This window comes from Pogona vitticeps, chromosome 15 (genome assembly GCF_051106095.1).
Source record: "Pogona vitticeps strain Pit_001003342236 chromosome 15, PviZW2.1, whole genome shotgun sequence".
Taxonomy (NCBI): Eukaryota; Metazoa; Chordata; class Lepidosauria; order Squamata; family Agamidae; genus Pogona; species Pogona vitticeps.
In genome coordinates this window covers 13,529,638-13,550,803 of record NC_135797.1, presented here as the reverse complement: position 1 = coordinate 13,550,803, position 21,166 = coordinate 13,529,638, and the positions used below count along the sequence as shown (strand labels likewise).

At 49.1% G+C, this 21,166-nt stretch overlaps 1 protein-coding gene across 1 annotated transcript; it reads right to left on the bottom strand.

Annotated features, from left to right (window-relative positions):
• Positions 1-727: 727 nt before the first annotated feature.
• On the bottom strand, positions 728-6,433 carry TMEM179B (transmembrane protein 179B). The gene is made up of 5 exons (XM_020810251.3): positions 6,236-6,433; positions 2,775-2,959; positions 2,536-2,670; positions 2,310-2,388; positions 728-1,637 (listed from the first exon to the last, which is right to left on the bottom strand). Exons 1-5 carry the CDS (start codon positions 6,332-6,334, stop codon positions 1,479-1,481), a joined length of 657 nt encoding a protein of 218 aa, XP_020665910.3. The 5' UTR covers positions 6,335-6,433; the 3' UTR covers positions 728-1,478.
• Positions 6,434-21,166: the final 14,733 nt, after the last annotated feature.

Sequence of the window (21,166 nt, the reverse complement as noted above, 5' to 3'; positions counted from 1 at the left end):
ATTATCATATTAACCAAAAAAAACTTTTCTTTTCCTCCTATTTACATGTGTTCTCTACAGGGCATGGACCTTAACCAGTATTTAGTGGCTGCCCAGCCATCTTGCCTGGCTCTGAGGGGAGACATGAGGAAAATTCCCCACAGAAAGGTCTTAAAATGCCTTTTTTTTTTAATTGCCCAAAGAAAAAGCATTTTTGAGCCCCCTTTTTTTTCGTGAGACGAAGGAGCTTTTCCAGCAACCTCCACAGAAATAAAGTTCTGGAAGTCTCTGGATCTTTCTTATTAGACTTTCCTACTTCCTCCCTTATATTTCTGAAGAGAAAAAAATAAACCAGTAGTCTGGCTGTTCAGGAAACCTTTGCAAGAGGAAACCATGGCCCCTTTCACCGACATTGCAACACCCAGGGTTTATTATTCTGTCCTACCAACGGCCAAATTTTGAAAGGATTTTCCTTTAAAATGCCCAGAATTGGAATCACATTTGTGGGCTGAAGAGGGTAGAAATGATTTAACTGAACTTGACAATCCCCTCATATTTCTGAGGGAGGGAAACACCAGAAGCCTAAAAATCAGTTCCTGATCCACCAGGAGATGTCTTTACTCCCTGGAAATCTGAGGGGAGAGAAAAAAAGAAACTGACTGGGAACTAAAATGGGGGTCCCTTCAAGCGCCCAACCTCGATACGAATTTTTCCTGTCGAAGAAACTGTGGAGATGTTGCTCGAACAATTCAAAAGCACACGCATTGATCTCTTTATTTATTTTGCAAAAAAATATGAGAGAACCCTGCTCTAAACAGAAGGCAAAAAACAAAATAAAATTGGAATTCTCACCCATTTAAGCAAGAATTAAACAGATTGAAATTGGGCGTGTGAGGGTGTGTGGCGCGGGTGGGTTTGTTCCTTGTGCAGCTCCTCATTCTCCTTTTTTGTTCAAAAACCCAACTTTTCTCTTTTATTTCTTGGGAATCGAGGGCGGACGAAGCTGAGAGAAGCAAAGACGCCACGGGGAATTACGCTGGAGCAAAAACGTGGAAGTGGCTCAAACCTCCGCCCCAGCAGCTTTCTGCAATTTTAATTTTATTTTATTTCCCACCACCACCACCACTCTACATCTCCTCCTGGGTTTGTTTTGCTTTTTTTTTTTTTTTTTGCAAAGTTTGTAGGGCTAAACAGGGCTTAGAACTAGCAAAGGTGGATTTCCTGAGGACACAAGAGAGTTAATCCCCCTGGGGAAGAGCCATCATCTCATCCTCCCTTTGCATTATCTTTGCTTGGCACCCTGTGGCCCTCTTGGAGAAATGCATCATTTCAGCGAAAGGAGGGATGTTAGGGGGAGGAAATACGCAGTCATCTGCGCGACTGCCATGTTGCACGAAACATTGGATGCCTATGAAAAGACCAAGATGGAGCAAGGCAGCCGTTGTGAGGATCGTGACCCCCTCCTGGATCATGCACGTTCTTCCTCCTGCACCATCTCCTTAGGGCTTGGGTGGCCCCTCTCCAAAGATGGGCGCTGTCTCCTCGTTCCACGTGAGGCCGCTGCCCGGGAAGGGCCGGCCCGGGGCTCTGTTGAAATACTCCAGGAAAAGCAGCATGGCCATCAGGCACCAGAAGAAGAAGTTCACCCAAGCGGCGGCCTGAAGCCAGGAGAAGGAGGAAGACTGGGTCAAAGCCCAGCCGGAAGACCAGGGGCATGCACAGTGAGGCACACACAAAGCAGCATTGCATGCATCAACTCCCCTGTGCTCCCTCCACCTTCCATGATTTATATATCACCCTGCTTGAGGAAGCGTTCTGTAGGACTCCTAAGCTGGCACACTTTGGTGCAACTGCAGCTGGTCCTTAAAAAAGGACCTGTCAGCCTGTGGATTTGGGCTGCGTTTTGATCTCGTAGTAGACTAACACAGGCATTATGGTTTTTATGCACGATTTAAGTTAACCAATTTAAAGCACATTTCGGTGCAAGCTGCTGAGACTTCTTTGGCCCAATTAATCCTTGTTTTGTGCTTATTATGTAGAATAATAATTGGTCACTCTACGGACTATCCTGTTTTGGAGTGGAGAAAACCCTGTTTCTAGCAACCATTTTTCCTTCCTTTTACAAAAGGGGCTTCAGGTGTACGGACAAAGCTTTCCATCCAACCCCTACGAGTATCTGAAATGAGGAGAACGCTTCTTTTAAATGCCATTTTCCTGGGATGGGGAATAATTGGGGGGGGGGGAATCCCATATGGGGAACAGGAAGTAAAACCAGTCTTGCTGGGTAGCCCTCCCTAAAAGTCGATGCCACCCCATCCAGTGCCACTCACTTCTGCAGTGTAGAGATTGTCATAAAATCTTTCAGCGTGATAAGGCTGGACCCAGGGGCGGTGCTGAGCCTCTTGGCAGCTAGACAGGACGAGAGAAGAGGAGAATCAAAGGGGTTAGGAGTGCATCAAAGCCCAGCCATTTTTCAACCCCTATCATTTATTATTTCCCACCCCTCCTCCAGGACAAGCTTCTGCAGCTATCTGACACGTTGTTCCCCAAATTCACCTGGTTGCGGCCACCGCTTTCTGGATGGAGTTGCAGAGCGTATCCATACCAACCCGAAGGATGCAGCCGGAGACCATGAGGAAGAAGAGGATGATGGCTGTGAGAGCCAAGGAGCCCTTGACCCACGTGTGGTCCCTGAAAGAAAAAGCCACCAAAATCAGTCAGCCAGCCAGCCCCTCCTGCCCGCAGCACAGCTTCTCATTTTGCCCCCCGCCCACCCACCTGCACCCCCCACTCACGGCTGCCTGTCGCCAAAGCAGCAGTTGTAGATGCCATGGATCAGGATGCCGAAAGATACGGCGGAGGTGAGGACGGAGACGGCCGAGACGAAGTAGCAAAGGGAGACGGGGCTGGAGCTGCTGAGCCAGAGCGTCCCATTGTAGAGGACTGAACTGTACAGGATGCAGTGGCCCCCAAACTCCCCCTGGAAAGAGAGAGAGAGAGAAAGTCAGGGGGAATGGAGCTGCTGGTCTGCTAGCCAAGAAAGTGGACCTCTGAGAGGGATGCTATGGGGCCACATTGCTGTAGCAGTTTGTCCCTCTGTGGGTTTTGGACCCACAGCCCCTGGGAGTTGCAACCATCTGCAAACTCGCTCAGCAGTTTTTAAATGGTGGACTGGTTAGCCATCCATCCATCCATCCATCCATCCATCCATCCATCCATCCATCCATCCATCCATCCATCCATCCATCCATCCATCCATCCATCCATCCATCCATCCATTCCATGTACAGTATTTCTTTAGTTTATATATCACCCCCATTAATGCTGAAGCATTAGCACTGTTCTGGGCAGTTTATCAGCAGTTAAAAAAAACCACACTTCACAAAACCACAAGCACTAAATTGCAACACAAATAGGAGCTGCGTAGCATGAAAACCAACGACACACCAAAGCAGGTTTTCAAAACAAAGCAGAACAGGCGGCAAGGCACTCCACCACGGTCGACCATGAAAGGCCTCCCGGAATAGTCGTTTTTCCTAAACTGCCTCCTAAATGAGTATGGGGGGGGGCCCTCCAGGCGTAGCACTTCCGGGAGCTGATTCCATCATCTAAAGGCCACTGCAGAGAAGGCCCTGCCTCTAGCAGAGGACTTTCGGTCCTCTCTCGGGGCAGCGACACCGAGGGGCCTGGCCTGAGAGGATCTGGTCAGCTGGGCGGAGGACCTCGGGGAAAGATGCTCCGACATCATTTAGGGGCACCGCCATAAACAGTGCACTAGGTTGGCGGGGGGGGGATGTCTCTGGGACACCTAGAATCACAGGGTGGTACACTTAGAAGCAGTGCATACAGAGCCAGGGTCCCCCTGATGAGCAGCTGCTCTTCTAAGTTCACCCAGTGCTCAGAAGGGACCCCGAGGGTCATCTAGTCCTACCCCCTGCCCATGCAGGAATCTAAAATTTAAAGCATCCCTGACAGACGGCCGTCTAACTCCTGCCAAACGAGAGTCCCCCACCTCCTGAGGTGCTCCCTTCCACAGCCAAACAGCCTCTTAAATTCTTCCTGAGAGTTAAACAGAGTCTCCTTTCTTACACTTTGGATCCTGGCATGCCCCTAGTGAGAATCTGGCCACTGGACTGCACACTTTTTTGTCTTTCACAGAGCTTGGAAAAATAACGTTTTGGGTGAACCCCTTTCAGAATTCCCCAGCAAGCAACTTCATGTTCCCAGAACAGCAAACTAACTGTTCTGTGTTGACTTTCTTCGTTCCCTGCCTTTCGGCCCACCTTTGCCTGATGCAGAGTTCTGTAGAACTCAGAAGACGGCAGAAAGCTTTCCCTGCCCTTTTGACTGGTCCTAAGAAATGCATTTCTCCCAACAATGTGTTTTATTTTTTCATGATGGACCAGGCATGAGGACCTTTCCTTTAGCTTTTGTCATTCCCATGACGCCTGTTGCTATTTACCGAGAGCTGGTCAATAACAGCAGTAATTGACCAATTCTTTACCAGGAGGTTTAGAGAAAACCCCTTCCAACACAAAGTTCGTAAGATGGCCTTGAGCCAGACCCATTGTGGTTTTGAGGCGGGCTGGATTCCTTCATCTTTCTGGAGGAATCTGGCAAGGCAAGGTTTGGAAAAAAATTAACCTCGATCCATGAAAACCCACATAAAATATAATAGTTACTTTTTCAGGTGCAACACTGTTTTGTCCTTTTCCCCCCTTCTTTTTCCCTTTAGATGTTGCTTGCTTGCACAGATTAACACGGCTGCCTCTTCTAAAATTACCTTTTTTAGGTTAGACTTTCTTTTTTAACACCCACCCTCCCCGCAATAAGTCACCTTTCCAACTTTTACACTGTTCCTCCTACAGGTTTGGGTTCCTTGTCTGCTGGGTGATTTTATTTGAGGCCACATCCTGAACCAGACCTTTAAACCAAAGGGAGAATTTTGCTTTCCCTTCTTTTCGTATCAACATACAATATTTGTTAAATTAATGCTCTTTTCAACGGAGGAAGAACTAAAGTTCTCTTTGGGGAAAAAACAAAAACAAATGAACTACAATAAGAATCACGTGATGGTTTGTGTGTGTCCGGAAAAAGAAAAGAGGAGAAATTCTGGGTAATTCCCCAGGAGCACACCAAAGAGGCATTTATGATCCAGAAATTTGCCTCTGGGGGTTTGATGCACTAAGCGGCGCATGACGGAGGCCGGGCTGGTTGGAAAAGAAAAGCGTTCCTAGAAAAGGAAGAGGCTGTTTTTCTCAGCTAGAAGGAAGTACTAGACGTAATGGTCGCAGCCAGCCAAACTTTCACTGGGGCGCTCAGCTGACAAGCATTATGCACAGCCCTGAAACTCACATGACAGCCTTAACCCCGGATAAGAGTTGCAGGAGGAGAGGGTGAAGGAAGCCAGCCTGGGGTTGCTTTTTTTCACCCCAAGTCTGCTGCAAGGTTTTGCCTTTTATTAGCCAGAAATTAGAATTATTAGTTTTTTTTTCTGACTACAAACTCCACAATCCCCGTGTTTTGGCCACATATCTGGGTTTGCCTCGGAGAGACAGAGCAGGAGGGAGGGAGGAGGCAAGTGCTCCGAGATGACACATTTAAAGGGATTTCCAAGGGGAAAAAAACAATTGGCTTTCAAATTCGCCTGAAAGTTTTTAAAGGCAGCTGGACCATGAGGACTAGAAACCTGGCAGGCAGGAAGATGGATCTCAGCTTTCGAAGGGCTCTTTCCTTGGCTCAGTTTGGGAAAGAGGGAAGGCATTTTTTAGGCAGGAAAACACTTTGGGGTGAAGATTTAGTTTTTAAGCCTGGCCCAGATTTTACACCCCTCTCTCGCCCACCCCAAATAGGTTTGGGGATCCGGGTAAAACACGGGAGCAATCTCTCTGTTTCCTGTTAAGAGACAGAGCAGCCACCCGAGGGCTCAGATGTTTGCTCTGCCTGCTTGGACTGGCACCCAGAAGCCTTTTGCACAAGCTCAGGAGCGCCCTTGCTTGGCCACCTCTTTTACAGCCCTGCCCCGATGAGCCTCTTAACACATTCCGACCAAGCCAAGGGGACCACCCTTTAAACTCTGCACATGCTCAAGAGCGCAGCCGGGCAGAGCTTGCCTCCAGCCAGGCGCTCTGCACGCGCTCAGAGGCTCTAGCGCAGCTTCTCCAGACCAGGAAGAGAAGAAAAGGATGGGGGTGGGAAATGATTCCCCGTCCCCCACCCCCACCCCGGCTCGACCTGTGGGGCTGCAGAGCCTTACCTGGGTGACGGTGAGGGCCGAGGCGCAGATGATGCCGCAGAGGAAGGCGGCCGCGCTCAGGGCCAGCTCGACCAGGAGCCGCCCGGAGAGCTGCGCCATCTTCCAGCCGGGGGGAAGCCACGGGGGCCGGCCGGGAAGGAAGGAAGGGGCCGCCCCGCCGACCTGGGTCTCCGCCCCGGCGGGAGCCGCCTCTCGCCTCGTCAGCGCCGGCGGGGGCAGCTGCACCGGTGCGACGCCCGCCTGCCACCGCGCTCGGGCTTGGAGAGGTCCCGGTGGACCCTTGAGATTGTTCCACGGACGGGCTGGCGGGCGAGCGGGGGAAGCTTCAGAGTTTGGGGAAGTTACTTCGGCGGAGGACGGTCAGGTTCAAAGGACGAGAAACGAACTACTTTCTCGTTGAGTTCGGGGCAGGGTTTGCCTGCTGAATTCGTTCAAGGTCGCTCCCTTCCAACTCTGCAGTCCTGCGGATCTGCCATTGAAACAATACCTTTATCTGTGGTGGGGGTTTCCTTCTCCTGCAGGTTAATTTCCCAGCTTGGCATCATGAAATAAAGGCAAAGGCCAGTCTTGACATCCCTGAATCCTAACTTCCCTAGGAATGAAAGTTCCTTATAGCCCAAAGATTCAAAATCTAAGCCTCTTTCACCTTCATGTTCCGAAATGCCAAACCGTGGGGGGTCTCTAAGGATGGACAAGAGCGCCTTTCGGAAAGTCATCAAAAGCCATGTGTTTCCCAGGGTTTGTGTGTGTGTGTTTTTTTTTCTACTCAGAGGTAAGACATGGGGCAATCTGTTAAACACATTTATCGATTTATTTATTTACTTACCGGTTTATTAGATTTGTATTCCGCCCCATGAGTGCAATGTACTCTTTTGGGCAGTTTACAACCACAAAATTAAAATAAAAACACAGAGGCAAAAGAACACACCACCTACAAGAGGCCAAAAGCGGGCCCTGTGAGGTAGATCAGGGAGAAAGAGTATGGCTGGCTCACGGTCCCCTGGCAGGGGAGTGTGAGGGCCGAGTGTGGATTCGAACCCAAGTCCTTCCAACACAACCTGATCTACCTTCGGCTGAGGCCCGGCTGAGGAAGATCCTCCAGTCTCCACGATTCTGGGAGGCCGCCAGAGGATGGAGGAGACCCTAGAGCCGGAGAAGATGCCTGGAGTCCATAGGGTGGGTTGCCCTTCAGCAGTCCTTGAAAAGGGCCAGGGGGGCTCCTTGGCCCACCTTTGGTCTGACCCACTTGTGAGGTGCCCACACTCGCCTTTTTGCTGAGAATATGGAGGGAGGCGAGGGACCCCAACCGTGCCCATCATCCCCAGGTAGCAACAGTGGAGTCCATCGCCAGCTCACAGCATTCTTCCCACTTGTTTGAGGTGGTTTGTAATTCTCTTTAAACGATGCCTAATTTTGGATCTGCATACACCTATAGTTCCAGCCCCAGACTGATTTCTCAGGAGAATTCAGGGGAGGCAGCAAGACTCTGACCCAGGCAGTGAGTGGTCCCTCCTGTTCATACAATTAGCTAGCCGGTCACCCAGGCGAAGGCGCCTCTGGCCATTTCCAAGACCTGGGGAGCATAACCCCATCCTGCTGGATTTGGGAGCGGGGGAGGCAGTCCCCTTTCTTTTGGCCCCCAAAAAAGAGTATGAAACGGAAATCTCACAACCGGGCAGAGAGACGCTGCTTATCTCTCTCTTGGAAACCAGCAGCCCTCGAAAACCAGCCCTGAGACTCGAATTCAGTCCCACTGTGAAATCGGTGGCCTCTGAATGGGTCCCCATTAGTTTGTGCTGCTCTCTAAGCACTGGATTTGGGACTCAAACCAAGAGGGGCGCCCAGCGGACACCACCAGGAAAGAGATGCACAGAGACAGGTCAAAGAAGGAGGAAACTGTGAGATTAGAGGAAAGGGGCCTGCGAAGAAGACGGGCCTCATCATAGAAACGGTGTGAACATTTCGGTCCATTCAAAGGGATCGGTGCCTATTCTTCCGTAGCTCCAGGTCCGGCTCAGGCAGTTCCCTGGGGAAGAAGCAGGTCCTCAGTATTTGGGACGGTGCCTCCCTCTGACCCTCCGGTCCTTGGCGTCTCGCTAGAGAAGCACAGGCCGTGCCAGATGCTGTAGAAACGCAGGGCCGGCTCAGGACTGCGTGAGGGACGAGGCGATCCAGGGAGGTGGACGTGTGCGCACACCTTGCATCTTTTCAGCCCCGAGGCTTTTGTCCAGAAGCCTCTTGTGACCCAAAGCTTGGCTTTCCTTTCCTGTTTCTTCACGGTGTGGAAGGTCAGCTTCTCACCTCCTCGAAATGCAGGCCCACGATCCATCCTAGAGGCTGATGCTACCGTATTGCGACCCTTTAAGGGCTCATCCCGACGGAGGGCTTGTTTCCCCCTGCTTTTGGTCAATCGGTGCCACCCGGTGCCGCTTAAGGGTGGGTTCTTCCTGGCATTTCTGCCCACGCAACCGCCTCCTCTTCCCTCTTAAGAAATCAACATGGCTTTAAGAAACGGATTGTAAAAAGATCTTTCCAAATCTTGAAGAAACCCTTCAAGGAACTTTGTTTAAAGACCATCACATTCCCTCCTGTGCCACCTTTCCCCTGACTTTCATTTAGTAGATTTAACCTTAAAGAGAAAGGTTTAGACTTGATGGTAGCGATTTCTTAATCAGCCACCTTGGAGAAGAGCAGCCTTCAAAAACCACTGTTTTAAAGAAAATAATTTTAAGTGGTTGAAACTATAATAGATTGTTCTGAAAGGATTGTGTTTGTTGATTTGATTTTTATTTTGTTTCTTCTTGAACAGGATGAGCATGAAAAGCTTCCACCGGAAGAACCAACCGAACAGATTCCTCCTATTTTCGAGGAGAGGTTTCAACGTACCAAAAAGCAAGGGCTTTCTCACTGTTTTAAAAGTAGGGAGAGCGTTCGGCCTGGCATCGCTTGGATGGAGGGGAGGAAATCTGGTATCATCAGTGAACACAATGGAGGGGAAAATGTCCTTCCTGGGAGACACAAACCACCCACCCACCCTTCTTTGGCCAACCTGGATCGTGGTTGGTGCCACCGGGGTCACCCCGGATTTTTCTTTCTAGGCTTCAAAGCCCTTCGCCAGCCTTGAACGCTTCCCATCCTTCGACAAAGGAAAGGATCAGTTATGAAAAGCTCGGGAGTTTCAGCACAACTGGAACATTTACAATATTTTCTTTTTATTTGGTGTTTTTTGCCACCTCCCCATGCCCAAAGAAGGGACAGTTAAGCCCATCTGGATGGATTTTGTGAAGCGGGTTGTCCGCCATCACCCAGGGCTCCAGCGTGGCCGTGTCATTCCCTGTCAGATTTCTCTCCGTTCAAAAGTGGGATTTCTCGCCATCTGGCACCCACCTTCCCTTCATGTTCAGACACGGCAGGGCATGGATGGGAGTTCGAATCTACCTTGGATCTGGTCCATTTTGGCCGTTCCGTCTGTTCTTTTTCAACCGTTGGGGTGTTTTTCTTTTCTCAGTCATGTTTCCCAACCACTGTCTCAGAGGAGAAGCAATCAAATTGAGGGTGTTTTCCAATTCCCTCCAACTTAAAAGGACGCCGTGGTGACTTTTTTGGGGGAGGGATTGACTTGGTCTGGATTGGGACACAAATTGCCCGCGAGGGGATCACTGATGTGCCAAAGACGGTGCTTCTAAACCAAGAAAGAGGAAAGGGAGCAACGAAAAACCCATTAAGAGGAACACGAAAAAGCGCCAAGGTGAAGCCTTTCCAAGATGTCACGGCCTGTGAATTCGGAGAAGGGGAAAAGACCCTTCTGGATCCACCTTCGCAGTTACCGGAAAGCGCAGACACAGTCCCTGAAATTCGGAACGGTTCGTGGTGTCCTTTGCTTAACAATATTGGTTCCACCTTCCCCCCCCCTCTTAACCACCCCCTTCGCGGGCAAGAGCGAATCGTATAAAACTCTCCCCGTCTCCGGCGTCTCCAGCATCGCCTTCGGACTCCTTTCGGCTTCTGCTGTTCAGCTTCTTCAGCCCTTGGTAAGTCACCTTCCAAAATCGCTCACAGGGATGAACGAAAAGAAAAATTAAGAAATTCTCCAAAAGTGCAAAACTTGATTATATGAATCTGACCGAAAGATCTTGAAATTGTTTGTTCAAAAGGGAAGTGTAGTTCAGGGGACAAGAGAACTGAGGGATTCCCCCATCCAGGCAGAACTTTCCTCTGGATTCTGAATCCGGCATCTTTGGCCCTTCCTAGCCATGTTGGTGGTGCTGAGTTCAGGTCGCCTCTGCTGCTCTCTGGCCTCTTGAGTACCTACCTGGAAGCCAGGTATGGCGTTCCTTTGGCCTTGCAAGAGATACTTGTCCCTTCAGACGGTCGAGAGTTTTGTTTGGTTCCCAATTAGCAAGCCTTTATGGACATTTATAAGTACCGTCCTCAATGCCTAGGTGTCTTGTGATCCATCCAGGTGATCCCCCCATTCTCTGCCCCGGTCCCTGAGCCCCCCGACCCAAGACGGGCCCCAGGACGTATCTGGCGGGGAGCCACCGCCAGGGAAAGGCGATGGGACCGGGAGATTCTCCTGGGGGGGGGGATGGAGATGGAGAGGCCGCGAATCCCTTTCCCGTCCCTGTTTCTCGCGGAGGCGATCCGGAGGCTGGAGGGGAACCTCAGGGGTGGGGATGCGGGTTTCCCTTCGCTCCCCCGGAGCAGGACTTATTCTCTGTCGCTTTTTTCCCCTCAGGACCTCCTCCAGGATGTCGAGCATACTTGATGACATTTCCCCCCTTGATGTAATTGTTCTACAGTCAGCAGCTTTGGCTGGGCAAGGTCCATCCGTCGTCTCCCCCTCCAGGATGTCGGGCACACTTGGTGGCCTTTCCCCCCTTGATGCAATTCTTGTAGAGCGAGCAGCTTTGTCTGCGCAAGCTCCAGAACTCCTCTCCCCCTCCAGGATGTGGAGCACATTTGGTGGCGTTATCCCCTCTGGCAGACGTTTTACACAGCAACCTCTGATAGTTATGGAGATTTCAGGCCCAGGTCTTGTTTGTGGATTTGTAGCAATGTCCACAGGAGGGGCCATCGGTAGTGGGGGGCGACGGTCCCACAGAGGCCTCTTCTCCTAGCCTCTCTGACCACGGCCACGCCAAGGAGTGTGAACCCCCTTTCGTGAGACCCCCGGCTGCCTCCCTCTCCTCTTCGCTCTAAGGTGGTCTCTGCTCTCCTTCCTTCCTCTCTTGAACCCGGACCGGCCTTCAGGATCACGACGTCTTTCTCCCACCCCGTTTTCGAGGAACCCTCAAGTCCCACTCAGAGGGATCCAGCCCGATGGGGCTCCTTTGTCTTCCACTGAGGCGGCGAAAGGGCCTGGCAAAACCTTGAGACGAACAAGGAGCATTCTTCTCTTCCGGATCTTTTCCCTCCATCCCAGCCAAGACCATCTCCTTTGCTCTCTCTCCCCCCATCCATCGAACCAGGGAACGGCTGCCTTGACTGCTTGTTTTCGGGGAGAAGCTTCTCCGGTGTCTTCCTTCCCAATAAAGCTTGATTTCCAGCATCGCAAAATGGCCTCCCGTGGTTTTGTCTCCCCCAAACCCAGGAAACCCCCTCCCACTCATCCACCTCTGAGTGGAAAGTCAGGGCTGGCTTGGGCCCGATTCACCAGCTCCACCCTCTTGTCCTCTCCAGGAGAGGGAAGGGACGGTGGCTGCATTCTGGGCACAAGGAGACTTTTTCCCTTCCTTAGTTCATGAAGGTGAGTGAGCTCAAGAGGGGATCCTGCAGACCCTCCGGACTGCTGGTTTCCTTAGATTGTCAGCATTCAGGCTAGGCTTTATTTATTATTTGCTTAAAATATTTTTATCCTGCCTTTCTCTATCAAAAGGACCGGAACCGGTTTACATCATTCAGATATAATATTGCTAAAAACAGAAGGTATGCCTCTACTAAAAAGGATCGAAGAAAAAAAAATACTCTTAGAAAAAGTAAACAAAAACACATTCAAAGCAACAACACTCTTGGGTTTAAAAAAAACAAACCCCACTTAGGCAGCTGGTCATTGAGGGAAAAGTCAGCAGCCCTCGAAAACCAGCCCCGAAACTCGAATCCAGGCCCACAGTGAACTCTGTGGCCTCTGAATGGGTCCCCATTAGGTCGTGCCCCTCCCTAAGCACTGGATTTGGGGCTCAAACCAACACTTGCTTTCAGCAGACACCACCAGGAAAGAGATGCACAGAGAGAAGTCAAAGAAGGAGGTTAGTTAGGCATCCTTCAGTCTCGAGAGACGATGGTCACGTGCTCTGTATGGAGGACTTGGAACAGCGTTTGGTGTGGCTGAGGAAGCCAATTCGAGAGTGACCATCCCTTCCACACTGAAGACAAAGACAGACTGTCCCCTGTCCAGCTCCCTGGTTTTGCTGGTTTACGGATGGCCTCTTTGCCTCGGCCTGCTGGACAAGGGTCTCATATTCAAAATGGGAGAGGCTGTGATGCACCGCCTGCCTCCAGGCTGAACGGTCAGATGTCAAGGTTTCCCATCTGTTGAGGTCCATTCCTAAGGCCTTCAGATCCCGCTTGCAGATCTTGTATCACAGCTGTGGTCTCCCCCTGGGGCGATTTCCCTGCACTCCTTCTCCATACAGGAGATCTTTTGGAATCCGACCATCAGCCATTCTCACAACATGCCCAAGCCAACGCAGACGTCGCTGTTTCTGTAATGTGTACAAGCTAAACATTCCAGCTCGATCTAAGACTACTCTATTTGGAACTTTGTCCTGCCAGGTGATACCAAAAATGCGTCAGAGACAATGGATACGGAAGGTGTTCAGCTTCCTCTCCTGCCGTGCACGAAGGGTCCAGGACTCACTGCAGGACAGGAGTGTGCTCAGGACACAGGCTCTATAGAGGAGATTAGAGGAGAGGGGCCTGCGAAGAAGACGGGCCTCATCAGAGAAACGGTGTGAACATTTCGGTCCATTCAAAGGGATCGGGGCCAATTCTTCCGTAGCTCCAGGTCCGGCTCAGGCATTTGCCTGGGGAAGAAGCAGGTCCTGAGTATTTGGGACGGTGCCTCCCTCTGAACATCCAGTCCTTGGCGTCTCGCTAGAGAAGCGCAGGCCGTGCCGGATGCGGTGGAAACGCAGAGCCGGCTCAGGACTGCGTGAGGGACGAGGCGATCCAGGGAGGTGGACGTGTGCGCACACCTTGCATCTTTTCAGCCCCGAGGCTTTTTGTCCAGAAGCCTCTTATGACCCAAATCTTGGCTTTCCTTTCCTGTTTCTTCACGGTGTGGAAGGTCAGCTTCTCACCTCCTCGAAATGCAGGCCCACGATCCGTCCTAGAGGCTGCAGATACTGTATTACTACCCGTTAAGGGCTCATCCCCACCGGAGGGCTCATTTCTCCCTGCTTTCAGTCAATCGGTGCCACCCGGTGCCGCTTAAGGGTGGGTTCTTCCTGGCATTTCTGCCCACGCAACTGCCTCCTCTTCCCTCTTAAGAAATCAGCATGGCTTTAAGAAACGGATTGAAAAAAAACCTTTCCAAATCTTGAAGAAACCCTTCAAGAAACTTTGTTTAAAGACCATCACATTCCCTCCTGTGCCACCTTTCCCCTGACTTTGCTTTAGTAGATTTAACTTTAAAGAGAAAGGTTTAGAGTTGATGGTAGTGATTTCTTACTCAGCCACCTTGGAGAAGAGCAGCCTTCAAAAACCACTGTTTTAAAGAAAATAATTTTAAGGGGTTGAAACTAGAATAGATCGTTTTTCGATTTTGTTTCTTCTTGAACGGGAGGAGCATGAAAAGCTTCCACCGGAAGAACCAACCGAACAGATTCCTCATATTTTTGAGGAGAGGTTTCAACGTACCAAAAAGCAAGGGCTTTCTCGCTAGTTTAAAAGTAGGGAGAACGTTCGGCCTGGCATCGCTTGGATGGAGGGGGGAAAAATCTGGTATCATCAGTGAACACAATGGAGGGGAAAATGTCCTTCCTGGGAGACACAAATCACCCACCCACCCTTCTTTGGCCAACCTGGATCGTGGTTGGTGCCACCGCGATCACCCCTGATTTTTCTTTCTAGGCTTCAAAGCCCTTCGCCAGCCTTGAACGCTTCCCATCCTTCGACAAAGGAAAGGATCAGTTATGAAAAGCCCGGGATTTTCAGCACAACTGGAACATTTACAAGGTTTATTTTCTTTTTATTTGGTGTTTTTTGCCGCCTCCCCCCACCTCCCAAAGAAGGGACAGTTAAGCCCTTCTGGATGGATTTTGTGAAGCGGGTCGTCCGCCACCACCCAGGGCTCCAGCGTGGCCGTGTCATTCCCTGTCGGATTTCTCTCCGTTCAAAAGTGGGATTTCTCGCCATCTGGCACCCATGTAAACAGTCCTTCCCTTCATGTTCAGACACGGCAGGGCATGGATGCGAGTTCGGATCTACCTTGGATCTGGTCCATTTTGGCCGTTCCGTCTGTTCTTTTCCAACGGTTGGGGTGTTTTCCTTTTCTCAGTCATGTTTCCCAACCACTGTCTCAGAGGAGAAGCCATCAAATTGAGGGTGTTTTCCAATTCTCTCCCAGCTAAAAGGACGCCGTGGTAACTTTTTTGGGGGAGGGATTGACGTGGTCTGGATTGGGTCACAAATTGCCCGCGAGGGGATCATTGACGTGCCAAAGACGGTGCTTCTAAACCAAGAAAGAAGAAAGGGAGCAACGAAAAACCCATTAAGAGGAACACGAAAAAGCGCCAAGGTGAAGCCTTTCCAAGACGTCCCAGGATTCCCGTCACGGCCTGTGAATTCGGAGAAGGGGAGAAGATCCTTCTGGAACCACCTTCGCAGTTACCGGAAAGCGCAGACACAGTCCCTGAAATGCAGAACGGTTCGTGGTGTCCTTTGCTTAACAATCTTGGTCCCACCTTCCCCCCCCCTTTAATCACCCCCTTCGCGGGCAAGAGCAAATCGTATAAAACTCTCCCCATCTCCAGCGTCTCCAGCATCGCCTTCGGACTCCTTTCGGCTTCTGCTGTTCAGCTTCTTCAGCCCTTGGTAAGTCACCTTCCAAAATCGCTCACAGGGATGAACGAAAAGAAAAATTAAGAAATTCTCCAAAATTGCAAAACTTGATATGAATCTGACGGAAAGATCTTGAAATTGTTTGTTCAAAAGGGAAGTTGTAGTTCAGGGGACAAGAGAACTGAGGGATTCCCCCATCCAGGCAGAACTTTCCTCTGGATTCTGAATCCGGCAGTGGTGGGATTCAAATAAATTAACAACCGGTTCTATGTCCTAATGATTGATCGATAAATAAATAAATAAATAAATAAATAAATAAGTAAGTAAGTAAGTAAGTAAGTAAGTAAGTAAGTAAGTAAGTAAGTAAATAAGTAAATAAGTAAATAAATAAATAAATAAATAAATAAATAAATAAATAAATAAATAAATAAATGCCCAGGACAGTGGGATCTGATGAGGGTTTCTTCCATAGTGGTCTCCCTACTGCCTATTATCACAACTACCTCTCACATGATTAAGACATCTGGATAACTGTACTGTATCTCTTTGGGCATACCACTGCTGTTACCCTCACCATGGGCTTGTGCCAAAAACGCACACACAAACACACACACCTCACAGTGAGTGCTTATGACCAAGTTTGACAGAGAACTGACACATCTTTCCTTTACCTCCAATTTCGCCCTATAGCTCACCAGTAAAAATTACTTCCCTCCCCTTTCCTGCTCCTGAAATGACTGATAGCTCAGTTTGTTGTTAACTGGAGGCCAGCTTTGCACACCTGCAGAAGTTGCTGCTGACAAATCCATTAAAGCTGTTAATCAAATTTCTATTCCAAAGAACTCGACCTCTCCATTTCTCCCCATATCAAAAATCAAGGAACTGTCATACCCTAGTGACAAACCCTGTCACATCTGCTCTGTGGATCTCTGTACTTCTACTGCAACACACAAAGGAATTTGACCAGAAATTTAAAACTTCAGAAGATTCCTGGTGAAAAGAATGTGAACAACTGCTCTTCCAGGTGTAGGGATTTACTTTTATTTTATTTATTTATTTATTTATTTATTTATTCAATTTCTACCCCTGCCCCTCTAGACAACGTCTACTCGGGGCGGCTTACAAACATTACCTTACAAAATATCTACAGGGCCCTTTGGCATTACTGAGCATGCGCGCGCGCACACACACACACACAAAATAACTCTTTTTGAAAACCAGAATTAGAATTCTAGCCGCTTTGGGAAGAAGAAGGAGGTGGACTTTGCAACTTACAGACTTTGCGGCAAAAATTGAGACCAGGGGCAACAGACGTTGCTCACCCCTGCTGTACATAGATATTATATTTAAATTATTCAAGAGAATTATGCTTCTCATAAGTTTCCTTAAACTGCTGTTGTGCTACACAAAACTTTAATTTGCTAAAACCCAGTCTGTGTCTAAAATATAGAAAATTAGACACATTTTTCTCCCCATATCTGCACACATGGGAAAATAGTAAAAGCGCATAAGAACCTAAGAGGAGCCCTGCTGGATTAGGCCAAGGGCCCATCTCAGTCCAGCATCCTGGATCTCTCAGTGGCCCCATCAGATGCCTCTGGGAGCAAAGAGACAACTAGACGCCTGTCTCCTGATCCCCCTTCCCTGCATCTGGAATTTGAAGGGACCTTCCTTTTAAGCCTGGAGACCTCAGCAACCACTGCCTCAGGGTCAAGCCTGTAGTTATGCAGAGTGTGACAACTACCTCATGTCATGAAATAGCAGGAAATTATTAGTAACTTAGGGTTACTTGTTGTAGCACAAGCAAGAGAGGGCTGCCACCCTGGGATTTGGAACTGGTCTCTGAACAACGTCACAATCATTTAATCCCTCCCCATTCCAGGTTCTGCAGAAAAGCTGGAGGCAACAGGAAAAGAGGAAAACCAAATGTGAGATGGATTGACACCATCAGAGAACCCACAGGGTTGAGTTTGCAGCAGCTGTGCAGGGCTGTTGAGGACAGCACAAAGGGGCAATGTTGATAGCATGTAACAACAACAGAAGCTTAAAACAGCTTGCTGACACAAAGAGGACTGTCCCAATTAACAAAATTACGATCATCTTTGCAGACACCCTTGGCCTGATCAGATCGTATGGCAGATACTCTGGACTGCCAAAAAAGATGAGTAAGTGGGTTCTCGATCCAATTAAGCCTAAATTATCTCCAGAGGCAAAAAGAAAAAAACACACAAACAAACAAACAAACCTGAGGCTGTCCTACTTCGGGCACATCATGAGAAGGCAGGCATAGATTGAAAAAGACCATAATATTTGGAAAGGTGGAAGGCAGCAGGAAAAGAGGAAGGCTAAATGCAAGATAGACCTACTCCCTAAGGAAACCACAAGCTTGAGTTTGCAACAGATGGGCAGGGCTGTTGAGGCCAGGCCATGTTGGAGATTGCTCATTCCTGGGGTCACCCTAAGTAGAAATCACAGGCTTTGTATGGATTCCCTGCATCTAACTGCCAATTCCAAAAAAGTTGAAAGGTTATTCCCTTAATTGGTTGTTGTGAGTTTTTCGGGCTCTTTGGCCATGTTCTGAAGGTTGCTCTTCCCGAAAAACCCACAACAACCATCAGATCCCGGCCATGAAAGCCTTTGCAAATAAATGTCCTTACCAGCTTTTAAATTTTTTAATCATCATCATAATAAAATATAATACCATCCCCTCCTCCTGACCAAGCCTGGTTCCCTATTAGTTTTTCCATAGATCCTAAATACTAGATTTCTGCATACCAATGAAAAAAGTGGCATGTTATGCCCTCCCTCCCTGAAAATCTAAACATAGTGGCCTATATCATAAATGTTCATTTTCCCTTGAAAGGACATCACTGGAGGGAGGCAAATTAACTTCATGTTAAAAAGCATTAACTCATGGTGGCAAAATTTGGTTATGTTTCTTGGGGCACCTGATGAACACAATTAAACTTAAGCATGTGTTAATCACAAATACAGGAATAGTCTGGCATATTAGGACTCTGGAGACCAGGGTTCAAATCCTCACTCAGCCATGGAAATTCACTAGGAGTGGAAATTGTAAAATCACTCTTTAAAAACATATACTTTCTTTGAAAACCTAGTTGCTGTAAGTTAATTTTGCATAACTAATTAATCACCAACAGGCTTCTGAGCGTTTTTCTCCAAAGTTCAGGTATTTATTTATTTCAAAAAATAGAAGTATCAAATTTTCTAAACTCAAACACAATAACAATTACATAAATGCTAAAAGGTCCTAAAGGGAATCCTGTTGAAATAATTTTCAAAATATATTTTACATGATAAAATACCATTTCATTTTCCTCCTTCCATTTCTCAAGACTGCATGGCAAACAGCTAAGGCAGGGAAATATTTAATGAAAAGCGGCTTTATGCTCAGACATAGAAATGTATTATACTTACCTACTTACTTGAATAATCTTAAAAATGAAAGCTTGTGAAAGCAAGTTTGAACAGTCCTCTGAAGATGCTGGTCACAGAGACAAATGCAGCATGCATGCTTGAATTAACATGCTCTGTGTGCCCTTTCCTCCTCTTCCTCTCAGTCCCTCCGGCCCCCACCCCCACCCCCACCCCCAGCCTGAAGGTCTGGATCTGGATAGTTCAGATTTCCCTTTGATATGTTGATCTGCTCTGCTTTAACCCTGGCCTGGTGGTAAATCTTACTAGTGTTAAAAAGCTGATAGCTGTCTTCCTGTTTTTGAGTGAGGATCAATGTGTGCCATTTGTCTCCACAAATTGTCAGAGCAACAGCCTTAGTTACGTTTAACTTGGGAAAAAAAAACATAGCCCCCCTCCCCCCCCCTCCTCGCTGGTCACCTGGCCCTCCTTCATTCATCAGTTTAGGAAACGGTTCGGCGAACTATTATTAGATTTAGGAAACGGATCGTGGGAACCGGTGCGAACCTGCTGAATCCCACCTCTGGAATCCGGCATCTTTGGCCCTTCCTAGCCAGGTTGGTGGTGCTGAGTTCAGGTCGCCTCTGCTGCTCTCTGGCCTCTTGAGTACCTACCTGGAAGCCAGGTATGGCGTTCCTTTGGCCTCGCAAGAGATACTTGTCATTCAGGTACCCGACCCTTGCAGACGGGCGAGAGTTTTGTTTGGTTCCCAATTAGCTAGCCTTTATGGACATTTAGAAATACCTTCCTCAAAGTCTAGGCTTCTTGTGATCCATCCGGGTGATCCCCCCAGGACTTCTCTGGTGGGGGGGCCGCGCTATGGGGCAATGAGGACCTGCCCAAACCTGTGACCTCAGAACCCAATTCGCTTGCAGACGTTCAACGTCACAAAGGCTACAGATTAATTTTTCACTAAGGCAGTTCCTGAATTAAAACATTGCCATGCTCATCCTCATCATAAGATTCTTGGGTGAAACCAATAACATAGATATTTTGCAATGTAATAGATGTGGTAGGAGATACTGGATTACAGTTTTCAAATGTGGAAAGTCTGCCAGATGGATTTATGTCGACAGAAAGGAAAGGTATTTCATTTGAAAGAAAGAACTTTCTGAACAAAGATTCCCGGAAATACAGTGGATTACCTCTTGTTTGCGATTCAGAAGAGTCTGAAGGTTTCCACTGGTTCTTAACCTTGGGTTACTCAGGAGTTTTGGACTGCAATTCCCAGAAGCCTTCACCACCAGCTGTGCTGACTGGGGTTTCTGGGAGTTGCAGTTCAAAAGCATCCGAGTAACAAAGGTTAAGAACCACTGGTTTAAATGGGCCGTTTATTCCCAGGAGGGAAAGGGCTTCCTCCGTTCCACCGCCAGGGAAAGGCGACGGGACCGGGAGTTTCTCCTGGGGGGGGGACGGAGATGGGGAGGCCACGAATCCCTTTCCCGTCCCTGTTTCTGACGGAGGCGACCTGGAGGCTAGAGGGAAACCTCAGGGGTGGGGATGCGGGTCCCCCTTTGCTCCCCCGGAGTCCTTAATCTTGGCTCTGTCACTTTTTTCCCCTCAGGACCTGCTTCAGGATGTCGGGCACACATGGTCGCGTTTTCCCCCTTGATGAAATCTTTGTACAGCCAACACTTGCAGTTGTGCAACTTCCAGGCTCAATTCTTTCTGCTGGATTTGTTCGGATGTCCATAGGAGAGGCCTCCATCATTAGTGGGGGGCCACGGTCCCACCAAGGCCTCTTCTCCCAGCCTCTCTGACCACGGCCACGCCAAGGAGTGTGAACCACCTTTCGTGGGACCCCCATCTGCCTCCGTCTCCTCTTCGCTCTAAGGTGGTCTCTGCTCCCCTTCCTTCCTCTCTTGAACCCGGACCAGCCTTCAGGATCACGATGTATTTCTCCCACCCCGTTTTTGAGGAACCCTCAAGTCCCGCTCAGAGGGATCCGGCCCGATGGGGCTCCTTTGTCTTCCACTGAGAAGGAGGCGGCGAAAGGGCCTCGCAAGACCTTGAGACGAACGAGGAGCCTTCCTCTCTCCCGGATCCCTTCCCTCCATCCCAGCCAAGAACACCTCTTTTTTCGCCCTTTGCTCTCTCTCTCTCTCCCCATCCATCGAACGAACGAGCATCACGTCTCCTCAGGGGCAACGGCTGCCTTGCCTGCTTGTTTTCAGGGTGAAGCTTCTCCGACTTCTTCCTTCCCAATAAAGCTTGACTTCCAGCATCGCACAACGGCCTCCCGTGGTTTTGTCTCTCCCACCCCAGGAACCCACCCACCCACACACGTCCACCTCCGAGTGGAAAGTCAGGGCTGGCTTGGGCCCGATTCACCAGCTCTACCCTCTTGTTCTCTCCAGAAGAGGGAAGGGACGATGGCTGCATTCGGGGCACAAGGAGACCTTTTCCCTTGCTTAGTTTATGAATGTGAGTGATCTCTAGAGGGGATCCTGCAGACCCCCCCCCCCCCGAACTGCTGGTTTCCTTAGATCGTGA